Genomic DNA, 14,967 nt, shown 5'->3' on the forward strand with positions numbered 1-14,967 from the left:
AAAAAATACTCAGACACAGAAGCAGAGGATGAAGCACCATTTACTGAGGACAGCAGAACAAGTGGCCTGCAAGTGGTCAATAATTCCCATTTAACTTAAATGCTGGCAAGACCTCAGACCCCAGAGGCCTGAGGGCCTTTCCTTGAAGTCAGTTGCACTCTTCACAGGCCACACCTGCATACCGAACATCACAGATCCGCATCCGTGGAGACGTCACAAACAAACCAATGAACACGCAGCAGGGATGAGGGTCTGGTCCTCGAGTTTCCCAAAGTCACAAAGGACACCAACCAGGGAAGGAATGGTGACCCACCTTCTAGGCTCCACCTCCACCATTGCCACTATGGACTCCGAGGGACCCACAGACAGCAGAGGGCAAGGGTATGGTGGATGACTTGAGGGCAGGATGAAAGGGGAAGGAGACACTGTTTGGATTCAAATTTGGGGGGGGGAGTTCCAGCTCAGCCCCCCATCTGCGAGTCCGGGGTCCAATTGGGAAAGTATTTCCACTGCCATGGAAGTGACCAAGCTTTTCCGTCATTACCCCATCCTCCCCAACTTCTACAAAAGTAATGATAGTAGACAACTTCTCCCACAGGCCCCAAGCCTACATCAACCCATCAGCAGAGGTCATTTTTGCAACCACCATTGCCTGACTGGACTAGGAAGGGGCATGGCTTGACCTGGCTCAATAGCTTCCAGCTCTGTTCCACAGGCCCACAATAGGGTCTGAGGTGGATTAAGGCCTCAAAGTCTTGGTCCTGAGACACAATGACCACTGATACTCTAGGCCACTCCTATCTCCAACCATCCTTTTGTTCCAAGTGGGAAGAGGCTGAACATCTCTCTTCCCCCATTTCCCCTCCCTCAACATATACTCCCAGAGCTGAGACCCTAGAGTATAACTGGTAGAAAGAAAGGGAGGGGAGACCAGATTCTGGGGATGGATGAAAGGAAAGAGGGGAAGAAAGGCTGGGGCTAGACAGCCACAATTCCTCAAGGTCTAGCTGCAGGGATTTAGAGATAAGGCCCTGGGGAGGAGAAATAGCAGCCAGGAGGGAAACAGCAGCCCTGAGGAAAGGCCTTGAAGCTCTGGATGGTTGCCCACAGACTCATGGTGTGCAAGGATGGGAGACAAGGAGTCACTGTCTGGTTCTGTCCCCCTGGGAAGAAGTAGACAAAAAAAAAAAAAAAAAAAAAAAAAATATCCTCTTTTCCTCTCTTGGCCTAGATATCAGCTCTAGGGTCACAACTCTATGCTCATTCACTTGGCAGGCTTCCCCAGGATCTTGCAGAAAGAAGGGCCTAGACACCTGATTTTCTATTTGCTCACAAGGCCCAAGTCCAGGCTGTCTCAGGACAGGGGAGTGATCTAGCCTCTAGCCAAATTAACCCCCAGAAGCAAACTCCAAGAAAGCAGAGATTCCCATAACCACTCAGAGGAAGTGAGAATCAATCCCAAAAACTAAATTACCTGTCAGTTTACACTCTGGCTCCCTCTGCTACACCCTTAATAGAACTTAGGAGGTGCCTCACTGAGTCGATGTTCAGGTAGGCAGATAGCAGACCTTTCCCCTGGTATTAAGATTAAAAAGAATAAGCCAGGGGTTCTTGATTAACCTGTTCCTGAAACCAAACCACACTCTACTCCTTCAGTGGCAAGAACTTTCCTGGAAGCATGGAGATGACCCAAAAACAAGAGGAGTTGTAGATGCATTTTGAAAAGAGGGAGGAAACCCCAAGCTCTGACTACTGATGGAAGAGGCAGACACTGGGGGCCAGGGTGTGGGGTGGGAAAAAGGGGGCATATAAAGATATAAAACTTGATCAAAATGAAATCAGTAAACATAGAGCTTGGAAAATAACAAATCACAGTGCATCACGTCATGACAAAACTGCCTCCCCCAAGGGTTTGGGGAAGGTCTATTGGGGTAAAGCCGTAAGTGGCTCTTTGAGAGCAGGTAATAAGACCTGCTCTCTCCCTTGGGACGGGGGAGGCATCTCCCTGCATTTCTGAATGTGGCTCAGAGCCAGGCAGGCAGTCCCAAGAGCCTGGTGGCCAGAAAGCCTGAAACAGGAATGGAGCAAGCTGCCCAGAGTCTGCAGGTATCAGTTAACACACTGTCACCCAACACCCATACTGCTCCAGCCATCAGCAGGAGAATCAAAGTTTCTCACTCCCCCTTCCCACAGGGGAGGATGGACGAGTTGGGGGAGGGAGGGAAGGGGGCAGTGGTGTGTGGACTGGCTGGGTCAGAGGGAAATGGGCCCTGGACTGGACCTTGAGTCAATCAGGAGACAGAGTAGGGCAGTGGCTGGATCCGGATCACTGGAGACAAATTGACTCTCAGGATTTTCTGTGCTCTCTGCCGCACCTCCTCATCGGAGAATCGCTTGTTTACTTTGATGACCCGGAACTTCAGGAGGTTTGGTGAGCTTGGCACTAGCCTCGCTTTGCTTAGTCCAGGCCCCAACTTGCTCTTCTTCTTGGCTGGAGTCTCTTTAGCCTCCTCTGCCCTTTTCCTCTTTGGCCCTGTGGCTTCTGGATGGCTGCCTCTGCCACCTCTACAGGCAGTCCTGGCCCCGCTCTTGGAAGTCTTCACCTGGGTCCCCTTCTTTCGGCGCCTACCATTTAGGATGCCTGAGGCCTTGCAGGCATTGCTCTCCCGGAGTACACCACCATTGGGGCCCCGTCGTCCGCCCTTTGGGAGGGCAGCCCGGTCTGGTGCTTTCCGGCTCAAACACCGGTGCCCTTTGTTAGTGGTTTTGTTAGGAGCTGATTGCCGGGATCTCCCTGAGCCCTTCAGCAGCTTAAGGTCTGAATTTGAGATCCCCAGAGGCTTGTACTTGGAGTTTAAACAGGATGCTGTAGCCTTTAAAGGGACCAAGGCTTCTAGAACAACAGAGAGCCGCATAGCCGGGTACACCCCAGGGTACATGTGGGTAGGGAAGCCCACAGATGAGTTCTTACCACTGCCTGAGCCTGACTGTTTCAGGGAGTTCAACAAAAGGTTGGTGGAGCTGGTTTTGATTATTGGGGAACTAGAGACCTTAGACGACCTCCCCAAGATGGTCCCTGGGACAGCTAGCAGGCTCCTAGAAGTGGCTTTGGGAACGTCCGAGGGCAGTGGCTTGGCCTGAGCAGCGGGGCCAACATGCTGTTTGGTTTGGCTGGGGGGGTCGGCTGTGCAGGAGCTATAGCCATACACATCCTTGCTCCGAAGGATAGTGGGCTGGTAGCCCTCCTCCCGGAGACCTTGCAGAAAGGCCACAAGTTGGGCCTCGGTGTCACTGAGGTCCTTGGACATGGGGTTGAAGACCAGGAGTGCTTCCTCCAAGGCTTTCTGTCCTGCAGAAGAGATTCTGGACCATGAATGGACAGCTTTCTCCTCCACATTATCCACCTCCACATTCATGGCATTAGGCTGTGAAGAGCTGTCCTGGGCCCACAAACCAGTGCTTGACACCTCAAAGAAAAAGAGGAAGCCCAAGTAAGGACAACACAATCACAGCCTCAGTGCAGCCTCCAGAAAGGATGTCTTCAGGAGATAACTCACTTACACTTATTAAGGGTCTAGTCCAGCCCTAGGGAGAGATTTAAACTGACAAGGGCCCTGCCCTTGAGGAGCTTACTTTCTAAGGGAAGGGAGGAAGGGAAAAGGAATCCCATGCCTGCAGGTCTCAAAGGCTCTCCCTCCTCACCTGTTCCTATGGGAACCCTCAGCTCTGTTCAAGTGTCATTTCTTTCAAGAGCCTTTTCCTCAGCCCCTCTCCCATCCCTTAATAACTACATATTTAGTTAAAATCTACCTTCCATGTATTTATCCATGGACATATTGGATTCCTAGCAGAATGCCTACTTTTTGAGGGCACAGACTATTTTTTTTTACCATCTCTAGTGGAAGGCACTTAAATGTTAATTATTTAAGATGTACATATTCTCCAAAGGCTCCAACATCCTCAGCTCAAATATCGTCTCAGCACCTTACTAGCTGTGGGATTAACTTCTCTGTGCCTCAGTTTCTTTACCAGTAAAATAATGGGGCTCAGTAGCCATGAAGACTTTTCTCCAAATCTAAATAGATGACCTATGGTATCTCCAAAACCCAATTTCCCAGTCTTTATTCTACTTACCATCCTGGCCAGTTTGGACCTGTTGACCTCCTCTGAAAAACTCTCCTCCCTAATGGTGCTCACTTAGTTTTTGTCCTTCTGGGCTGACAGCTACCCTCAGTCTCCTTGGCTGGATCACCTTGCCCAGTTCACTGGGAGCATTACTCATGCTTCTGTCCTGGGCCCCCTTCTCTTCTTTCTCAACACTCTCCCTTAGTGATCTCATCAGCACCATGGCTTCAACTTTCATCCGTATGCAAATGACTCCCAAATTGGTATATCTAGCCCTGATCTTTCTCCTTAACTCTAGCCCTCATAATACAAACTAGACTTACATTTTTGTTTATTCTGACATTAAAAATCTAATAAAAATGAGCATTCCCACATAATAGCAGGACACCAAAAGAGTACTGTATGAAACCTGAAGAGGTTTCTTTTTTAGCATACATTCCAAGATGTTCTTGTCTGCTTTTTTTTCTGGCCTTCCTTCTGTTCTCTTTGCATTAAAAAAAAAAAAAAAATCCTCAGCGACCCTCTTTTGTTTCTTCCTGCAGGGACCTCTAATGTACCATTTCTACTACAGAACTCCTATTTCCCCCTGCATCCTGCATCAAAATTTCCCTACTTCTCTCCCACTTTATAGTCTCTTGACTTCTTTTCCCTCTCACACCTAATATCCAATCAGTTGCCCAAGGTTCTTTGAAATCGGTCATATCAGACTCCTATTTACTCAGCTCCCACCCTAATTCAGGCACTCCTCACTTCTAACCCACTCTCTCACTAATCTCCTAATGGTTCTCCTTCATTCTAAACTCTTTCTCCAAATTATCCTTCACAAAGTGGCCGGATTGAGATTCCTAAAATGTGTATCTGATCATACAACCCCCTACTCAGACCACCTTTATGAAATGGTTCCCTGTTGCCTCTAGGACAAAATATAAATTTCTCAGCCCAGCACTTAAAAGGTCTCAAAAATCTAGATCCTTCCTATCCTTTCCAGTCTTATTTCATGGTCCTTCCATTATGGACTTTCTACCCCAAGTCAGCCTAGTAGCCTTCTTTGGTATATGACATTCCATCCCTCCTCCTCATACCTGTGAATATGTGATCCCCAGTATCAGGAATGGACTCTCTCCTTGTATCCACCTCCCAGAACCCCTTTATTCCTTTCAAGAACAGCTCTGGAGACAGATTCTGCCTGAAGTCTTTCCAAGTCACCCCATTGTTAGTGCTGTGTTCCTCTGGGCAAGACTTTATATATAACTTTTTGCTTGTTTATCTCTGTGCATGGCATATCCTTCATCAGATTATAAGATCCTTGAGAGGTTTTTTTTGTTGTTGTTGTTTTTTTTTCCCTCCCCAGCAATCCTTAGAACCCAATATAGTGCCTTACATATAGTTAAGTCACATCTTTTGGCTTTAACTAAATAATACAAGGTAAAGAGAAACTAGGATATAGGAGAGACCCAAACTATACACTCTAGAGGAAAAAGTTAAGAACACGTTTAACTGGAGAGATTCAGAGAAGACTGACACCTAAACTAGGTCTTGAGGAAAGTGAAGAACTTACAAGTGAAGAGGAATAGGTACTACAGCTCAAGGCTGAAGCATGATAGGCTAAGATTATGAAACAGTAAATCCTCCCATATGGCTAGATTTTGGCTGGAGTGTGTAAAGAGAAACAGGATGAGACAGTATGAGAAAGGATGATGGTAACAAAATTATGGAAGGCCTTTCATGTTAAGACAGATTTCTCTTTTTTTCCTATACGCACTAGAAAGACCCTGAAGGTTTTTGAGAAGAGGAGTGATAAGGTTAGACTGCCTCATAGCAAAGTTTTTTTGGCATCTTTAAGAAAGATGAACTGGAGAAAAAAGCTCTGAAAAGCAGGAAGACTACTAAGAGGGTGGTTGGTTATCAACAGGACATGTGAGGGATAAGTAATGGAATGAGGGTCATGGCAATGCAGTGTTCAGGAAACAAGTTGAATACAGATCTTTGCTCCTCTTCAGGTGCTGCTAAACCATGCTGCAAGGATCCTTTACAAATCCATGCTATTTAATATCCACTTTAGCCCTCAAAGCAGCAAGGCAATCCTTTGGCTCTCACTTAATTTTTTATTGCACATCCCCAATGGTCCAAACTTAAATCTCTCAAACCATACTTCCTTTCTTTCCTTTGTCATACAAGACCTTAGCTTAAAAAAGACCAGGGTGTCCCATTTCATCCAGGGCCATCTCCAGTTGTCTTAATCTATACCTTGTTACTGGACCCAGATGACTCTGGAGGGGAAGGTGAAGTAGATGACCTTGATACATTCCTCCCTCACTTAAATTCAATTAACTAGCATGTCATGATGTCACCTCCCTGATGTCATGGTCATCTTCAAGAATGAAGGACAAACAACAGTCTATTGATAAAATAGAGCTAATCTGGGTTTTCTTTTCTACCTCAAACTCACCAGATATTATGTTCCATTTTCTCTTTGCTCTAGTCTTGGATGAAGGCGTGTCTCTTTTCCTTGCTATGACCAATACTACTTTTAATCCCTTATCTCATACTTTCCTATCTCCTTCCTTACAACCCCTCTTCATTTTCTTTCTTTCTTTTTTGAGGCTGGGGTTAAGTGACTTGCCCAGGGTCACACAGCTAGGAAGTCTTAAGTGTCTAAGACCAGATTTGAACTCTGGTCCTCCTGAATTCAAGGCTGGTGCTCTATCCACTGCGTCACCTAGCTGCGCCCCCCCCCCTTCATTTTCAATCACTCCTTATATACTGGATACTTCTCTAACATCTACAAAAATGCTCACATTTTTATCCTTTAAAAAAAAAAAAACAACCTGTCAGATCCCATATTTCTACTATATATCTCCATCTTTTCACAACTAAACTAGAAAAACTCAAGTCTATACTAACTCCCCTCTCACTCGCATCTCAATCCTATGAAATCTGATTCTAACTTTATTACTCAAATGAAATTGGCTCTTTCCAAAATTACCAATGACTTCTCTTTTTAAAAAGTATGTCCTGATAATTCAAGTCCCCTATTACTTCTACTTGTACAAGCCTGGCTTGTAATCTGTTTTCTGAACCCTGCACCTATTTATTCCTCTTTCTGTTCAAGTTAATTACAATATTTATCTATTGTCAAATCTATTGGATTCTTCTCAGTGCTCAAACTCCTTGGTCCCTATGTAGAACTTAATTTTTTATTGTTTTTTGTGCGAGGAAATTGCACTTACTTGCCCAGGGTCACACATCTAGCCTTAAGTATGTGAGGCCACATCTGAACTCAGGTCCTCCTGATTTCAGGACTGCTGCTCTATCCAATATGCTATCTAGCTGCCCCATCATGTACGTAATATTTTTGATCACCCTTTTGTGATGGATTTTCATGCCATCTCTTTCCTGATTCTCCTGCTACCAACTAGTAACTCTTCTTTACTTTCCTTAGTAGGCTCCTGGACTGCCTATGTGTAAATGTACCCTAAGGAGTTTCTCTCTAGGGCCCTTATTTCTTTGCTTACTCCCAGGAAATTCATTAGCTCCTCCATGTTCAATTGTCATCTATTTATATATGATTCTGAGATCTACAGTAGCCTCTCTCATGAGCCCCAGTCTTGCATCATGAGCTTACCCATTGGACATTTGCAAAGAGGTACCTTAGTAGTCATCTTAAAATCAGTATGTCCAATATGAAATTCATTTTTTTTCCCTAACTTCCCTGTTAGGATGGACACCACCATCCATTCTATTTACTCAAGTTCATAACCTCCATATAATCCCTCCTAAGTAGTTGCCAGATTTTATTTCTACTTCCACAGCATCTCTCATATCTATCCCCTTGTCTCTCTCCACACGGCCATCAACCTGATTCAGGCCCTCATTACCTATTACCTAGACTATTGCAGGTACATCCTAATTGTCCTCCATACCCGAGTTATCTCTCCTCTTCAACATATCCTTCATAGAGCTGTCAAATTCAAAGGACTGACTGCTTAAGAAAATCTAGTGGCTACCTATTAACTCCAGAATCAAATACAAATTGTCAATTTGACATTTAAAGCCCTTCACAGTCTAGCTTAGCTTACCTTTATCTTATGTTCTCTCTTTTACCTACTCTTCATTTCAGCCAAAACGGCCTACTGATAAGCCCATCTCTGCACCTTTGTACAGCCGGGATGCAGGTGAGAGTGCCAACTTGTGAGGTCTTTCCTGACCCTAGTCCCAGAGCCAAGATCCTTGTCCCCTGAAAAAGCCAATGTACTTACTTTATATACACTTTATAGCACTCATATGTGCTCAGGTTATTTATTCCCATTTTAATATAAACCTGTGGAAGGCCAGGGCTGTTTATTCTCATCTTTGTATCCCTAGCACAGCACCTAGCACAGTACTGGACACATAGTGGACATTAAATACTTGCTGAATGGACCTGGGAAATAAAGAAGAAGGCAAAGTCAAAATTGATTCTCATTCATGAGAGTAAAGGAAGGTGCCATGGAAGGGTCAATGGCAATGTGGGCTGGGATTAGAAAGAGTTTACAGCTTGAGGAGGAAGTTGCTTACCATCTGTCAAACCAAGAAAGTCCATGCCTGGAAGTATCTAGAAGGAAGAATGTAAGAGGAGTCAAGAGTTGACGGAATGGGAATGAGTCTGCATTTCTTTTGTAAGACAAGGGCTCAAGAGACTTCCATTACCACAAACCCGGGAGGTAGGTAGTATATGTATTATCCCCGTTTTAATGATGAAGGAATTGATGGACTGAGAAAAATGACTTGCCTGTGGTCACATAGTCAAGTTTTAAATGCTTGTTTCCTTACTTCTGTTTCAATGTTCTTTCCATTAATGTACAGTTATTTCTATAGCTCAAATTTATCCTCTCTATATCCCTGTGAGATATGTAGCATAAGAACCAATATCCCCATGTGACAAAAAAAGAGGAGAGGCCCAAAGGTATGCCATCTCTCTAGCAGACTTTTTTGTCTCCCTTCCCCTAACTCAGGGGAAAGAGTTATCTCATTGGGTCAGATTTAGAGTTGAAAGGGGCCTCAGGAACCTTTCATCTTTTCTTTTTTTTTCCAAAAAGGAAACTAAGACCTACAGTGAGGCTACTTAGAGAATCAGGACTTAAACCTGTAAGAAATATTAGAAAATTCAGTTCTGTTACTTAAAACCAGAGTGATTTCAGAAAAGTCACTTGACTCTCAGATTTTTTTCCCTTAGTAAAATGAGAGGATTGTGCTGGATGATTTCTGAGAAAGAATATTAGTTACAAGGGCTCAAAGAATAATAAATTTAGATGTGAAAGGAGCATCAGAGATCATCTAGTTCACCTCCTTATTCTACAAATGAGGAAACTGAGGTCCAATGAAGTCAAGTAATTTGTACAAGATCTTGTATCGAACAAAGACCTGAGACCCAAATTCAGGGCTTCTGTCTCTTAGCTGTTTAGCATATCTCTTAAGTCCTAGGGCTTAGGTTTTCCAGAGTCTGGCCAAAGGAAGCGAATGTGAAATCAAGGCTTTCTTATTCTTAAGGACCCCAAATTTATTTAGAAAGTGAATGGAAAGATAAGACTCTTTCAACCCTGGAAGAAACTGAGAAGTAAGCTATTTTGGCACTCCAGCCTGGCAATGGGAGGGGCCCTTGGTCTAAGGCTACATTTTGCCTTTTCATCCCTCTTCGAGGATGGCATCCACGGAAACCACCACCCCATTCCTCCCAAAAGAAACAAAAGCCAAGAGAGCTACAATTCACCCCATCATTCATAGGTTCCCATTCAAAGAGAGGCATGTAAGCAGGAAACTGTCTTCTCAACCCAAACCTCTCATCCTCTTCCAGGGCAAATTCAGAGCCAGGGAGACAATCAAAGGGCAGGCCTTCCAAAACCTGGCAGGAAGCTCTGGGCCTGGGCTTGGTCCAAAATCCTTTGCAGAAGAACCTCCTTAGGCCCAGTGGTTGGGACAGTGGAATGGGACTGAGACTTTCTTTTTCATTAGCAAATAGGAAATGTTTCCAACTTCTGCAACATCTCAGCCCTCAGGTGGCTTTATTACCATCCCGAAAAGTACCAGCATTCCTGGGGGCAAAGGGGATTCCAACTGAAGACTCCTGCCTGGGCCATGGGTGGAGTGGCTGACTTCTTCAGCACTGACCACAGACAGACACAGCTTCCAGAAGGGAAGGAAAGGGAATTTGTGTAATACCAATGCTCCCAGGGGCCTGAAGACCCAGGGACAGGAGCAACCTCCCCAGGTGCAACTAACTCATTAAAAGATCAGTAGCAGCTTAGTGCTGAGGGATCTCAGGCAGAGCCCTAACTAAGTAGTATTCCCTATGCACATCAACACCAGGAGCAGTCTTTCCAGCATACACATACACTTCCCATAGTCCTAATAGGCTCAGGTAGCAATTTGAAAACTCCTGGTAGATTATCTTATTCCCAGAAGCAGCAATTGTCACCTCTTTGTTTAGAAACATTCCTTTAGGCTCAAGAAGCATGAAGAAGAACCGTGGTAGTGACACCCCACCCCACCCCCACCCCCATTAAACCACAAACAATCTTTTTTTCCTTCACAGGACCTTAGCCCTTTATTGGATCTGAATTTGGAGGTGGAAAAAGGGAAGGTTTGGGGTCTTGGGACTTGGCTTGTGAAGGGTGAAAAGGAAGGAGTCTTGGGTTTGCACGGGGTGTTTTGTCTGCCTGACCTCTGAGCTGAGGGTCATCCCATACAGGCTCTCCTACACCAGCATTTTCTCACTGTAGCTGATTTGGAGAGGATCCTGCCTTTCCAGAAGCCTGGACTATCACAACAGACTTCATTCCAAAGGAACTAGACACTTCAAGGTGCCTAAGGCCTTTCAATTAGACCTGTATTTTCCCACAGCCTCGAGAAGAGAAGGGAATGGGCTTGAGGTGTGAACATGTGGGAGGGCACAGAGATAGGGGCCAAAAATAGATCAGAACCAGTGAAAGGATCAAAAGAATCCTAGAAGGTATAAACTGGGAGATTAAAAAAGCCCAGATTTTGAGCTGGATAGGACCTTCAAACCCCTATACTGCACACATGGGAAAACTGAGGCTCAGAAAAAGGAAGTTACTTACTTGCCCAAGGTCACAGAGGCACAACTGGGAGGTTTGGTAGACTGGGGAGAACTCCCTGGGATAAGGAAAACTCAAGAGAGACAGTGGATGCTCTGTAGGGCTTGGTGAGAAATTGGGGGAGGGGCTGGTTCAGAAAACCTACACGAGAAGTAAATGAGGAAAAGCCTGGCCCGCGTTGTTTTGTTATGCTTTGGTTTTGAGGGGGTGTGACCTTGATGAATATATGGAGTACTGAGAGAAGAAACCTAAGAAATAGAGGGCCCCAAGACTGAGGCACAGGGAATAAGGCAGGAAGCTGGGAGAGCTGGACTGTACTAATAGAGCAGGTTAGAGAATGGCAAGGATGGGGATGAAGATAGAGATGGGGTGGGGATGGAGATGGGAGTGGGGGTGGGGATGGAGATGAGAAGATGGGGGTGGGGGTGAGGATAGAGATGGGGTGGGGATGGAGATGGGGGTGGGGATGGAGATGAGAAGATGGGGGTGGGGATGAGGATAGAGATGGGGTGGGGATGGAGATGGGGGTGGGGATGGAGATGAGAAGATGGGGGTGGGGATGAGGATAGAGATGGGGTGGGGATGGAGATGAGAAGATGGGGGTGGGGGTGAGGATAGAGATGGGGTGGGGATGGAGATGGGGGTGGGGATGAGGATAGAATAGAGGTAGGGAAGAGGGCTGGAGATGGGGGGTGGGGATGAAGATAAGAGTAGAGGTGGGGAAGACGATTGGAGAGGGGGGTGGGGATGGGGTAAGAATGGGGTGGGAATGAGGAAGATAGAGACGAGGATGGGGATGGAGTAGGGGAAGAGGATGGGAGTGTGGTGGGGATGAAAATGAGAGAATAGGGATAAAGATGAGGGTGGGGGTGGGGATGAAGACGGGGATAGGAATGGGGATGAAGAAGATAAAAAGAACGAAGCCAGGGGAGTCTGGGGCAGTGGAACAGTAAAATATGTTTAAGTGTGTATGATCGGAGAGTCCCAGAGCTTCTAAGTATGGGGTCAGCAAGATCTCGGTCCTGGGGCACCTGGTACGTATGAGAACGGTGGGATACGGTGGATAAAGAAGGGGGTGGGAGGGGCAGGGAACCTGGGGGTCGTGGGGGTTTCGGGCGGCTGGGGCGGAAGGCCCGAAAAGATGTAAGAATGGGAAAATTCTGGGTGGGGAGCTATGACTGTGGAGAGACTTATGAAAGGGAGGGTGGTGGGTGCAAGGGGTAGCTTGGGTCGGGAAAGGGAGGGGAGGGCAGGGCAGGAGAGGGCGGGAGGGGGAGGATTGGAGTGGGGGAGGGGCTCCGAGGAGCCCCCCAGCCCCGCCCCCTCGGCGCTGCCTCCGGCCCGGCCCGGCAGACTGAGCCGCCGACGCCGCCGCCGACGCCGCCATGGCCAGGCCCCGGGCCCAGCGCCCCCTCTGGACGACCCGGGCCGGCTCGGCCCCGCGGGCCCAACACCTACCGGCCGCCGCCGCGGGGACCCGGGACCAGCCTCTGCGCCGCCTCCGCCGCTCCAACATGGCCGCCCCGCTGAGGGCCGGAAGTGCAGCTCCACTTCCGCTTCCGGCCCCCCCCCTCCTCAGAGCCCCCCTCCCAGACTGGGGACCCCCGGCCCCTCCCCTACCCCCAGGGTCTCCGCCCCCTAGGGTCTCCCGCGCCCCCACGTGGCGGTTGCTGGTCCTATTTTAGCTCTAGTCCAGTTCAACTAGACTTTGGGGAGACCACAGCCCTGCCCTCAGGGAGCCTCCAGTTTGGGGGAAAAACCCAGGCCTACCTTTCGGGAGCCTCCAGATTGGGAGAGAAACTCCGCTCTAAGGGCTGGAAGGTCTCGATCTGAGGAGGGGATTGAAGCCCGCCCTCAGGGAGCCTTTATGTGGGGGGGAATTACAGCTCCCCGCTGGGAGCTCTGGGGGCAGGAGAGGAAGCTCCTACCCTAATCCTTTTAAGACCGTCTGTCGGAGGGACACTCCCCTGGCCTAACTCCCGAGGACGACGTTGGGCGCAGTAGCGCCCTCATGACCCCGACAGCGCGGACCTCGAGCCCTCACGTGGCGCGAGGACACAGCAATCGAAGCACGTGTGGCTCGGATGGCCTCCCCCTATTATCTTTTTCCCCCTGAGTTTTCTTAACCCCTCCCTCTGACCGCTCAAGTCTCCTTGCCAGAAAATCGCCCACAACAGCTCTGGTTGTCCCCCAGGCGCTGTACTGAACCCTTTTCTCCGAGACCCTTTTCCTGGCCATTGCATCAGCCGCCTTCCACGAGTTCTCGTTCTCGCGCATTCTTTGTGCACGTGACTTCTTCTACAAGCTAATACTCTGAGTTCCAATCTCACTGCAACTGCCTTTTCCAGTAGCGTCTCAAATGCAACATGTCCCCAGGGGACTTATCTCCCCCACACACTTACCTAACACAGTCCTCCTGAAACTTGGCCCATCGCTCTGGGGGGTCCCTTGAAAATGACTCAGGAAAAAACCTTAAGATTTCCCCAAAAATGTGTAACGCGATCCCCAACTCCCGTAGAAACACTCCAGGCGCCAGGTGCATGCTGGGTACAGGACCCCTTTATTTCCCCTGTGTGACACGGGCCGGCCCATTTCTTCTGAGAGCTGTCTCAGGGCCTTAGTTTGCTTATGTGTAAAAATAAGATCACAGATTAGAGCTGGAAGAAACCGCAGATTTAGTCTAGTCCAACCCCCGCTTAGGATACACGAGGCAATTGAAACCCAGACAGCTGAGAGAGCCAGTGTACCTAAAAAAAAAAAAAAATGTCCATGTGTTTCCACTCTCTCTCTCCCGCCCCCTCTAGTTTAGATCCCACTGAAGTTGAGAAAGATGGAAAAGGTCCAAAAATGTGGACAATAAGACAAAACTCAGCCCTGCCCCTCAGTTACCACTTTCCTTTTTTTCCTTTTCCTTGCGCTCCCTGGTTCTATCTCCTTGTCTCTGCTTCCTAAGTTGGTGATTTCCTCATCTTCTCCATCCAAAACGGCTGTCAAGTCTGGACAGATTCTCTCTCCATAGCTGTCATACTTGTGTCTCCCCACTCAAATGGGCAATTGACCTCATTCAAATCATTTCCTACCAGGACTATTGCCTTAGGCTCCTAATTGTTCTTCTCTCAGATTCCTAACTCATGAGTTCCATCACTCTTGTCACTTTCCTGCTCAAAAGATCTTCTCTCCACCACACTACTGAGCCAGACTATTGCATTTCTTCTCTTCCTGACTTTGATATTGAGAGGAATGTCTATTACTTCCCTTTACAAATGATCTCTGTCCTGTTCTCTTGGCTGAGAGCTCAGATTTTTATGGTAGACCACAACCACTGGTGAGAGGAGACTGACGATCTTCATCAGTTTTAATATATCTTATTTTTCCAATTTCACTGAGTGACATCTTATTGTCATTATTTAATTAATCATAATTATTAATTTAATTATTTAATCATTAATTAATTAATAATTAAACACATCGTGTTTCCCTTTTCATGACCCCATTTGGATGCTTTGGAGTAGTTTGCCATGTCCCTTTGCAACCCATTTCATAGATGAGGAAACTGAAGCAGAGAGAAAAGACTTGTCCAGACTTACACAGTAAGTATTTGAGGCCAGATTGAAATTGAGGTCATTGAAAGTGGGGAATAAGAGTAGAATCTTAAAAGGAAGAAGAGAAAAGTCATGTTGATCAAGTTATGACAGGCATCTTTTAAACCCTGCGTCAAATAAGAAGTCCTAAATTAAATGAATCATTC

General features: G+C 47.0%; 1 protein-coding gene across 2 annotated transcripts; it reads right to left on the reverse strand.

Annotated features, from left to right (window-relative positions):
- Window positions 1-22: 22 nt before the first annotated feature.
- CCDC71 (coiled-coil domain containing 71) lies at window positions 23-12,744 on the reverse strand. 2 transcript variants are annotated; one of them, XM_074283265.1, is made up of 2 exons: window positions 12,678-12,744; window positions 23-3,467 (listed from the first exon to the last, which is right to left on the reverse strand). In XM_074283265.1, exon 2 carries the CDS (start codon window positions 3,414-3,416, stop codon window positions 2,292-2,294), a length of 1,125 nt encoding a protein of 374 aa, XP_074139366.1. In that variant the 5' UTR covers window positions 3,417-3,467; window positions 12,678-12,744; the 3' UTR covers window positions 23-2,291. The 2 variants fall into 2 exon arrangements, with proteins under 2 accessions (XP_074139366.1, XP_074139365.1); XM_074283264.1 differs by lacking the exon at window positions 12,678-12,744 and adding an exon at window positions 8,683-10,603.
- Between the last annotated feature and the right edge of the window lie 2,223 nt (window positions 12,745-14,967).

This window comes from Sminthopsis crassicaudata, chromosome 1 (assembly GCF_048593235.1).
Source record: "Sminthopsis crassicaudata isolate SCR6 chromosome 1, ASM4859323v1, whole genome shotgun sequence".
Lineage (NCBI taxonomy): Eukaryota > Metazoa > Chordata > Mammalia > Dasyuromorphia > Dasyuridae > Sminthopsis > Sminthopsis crassicaudata.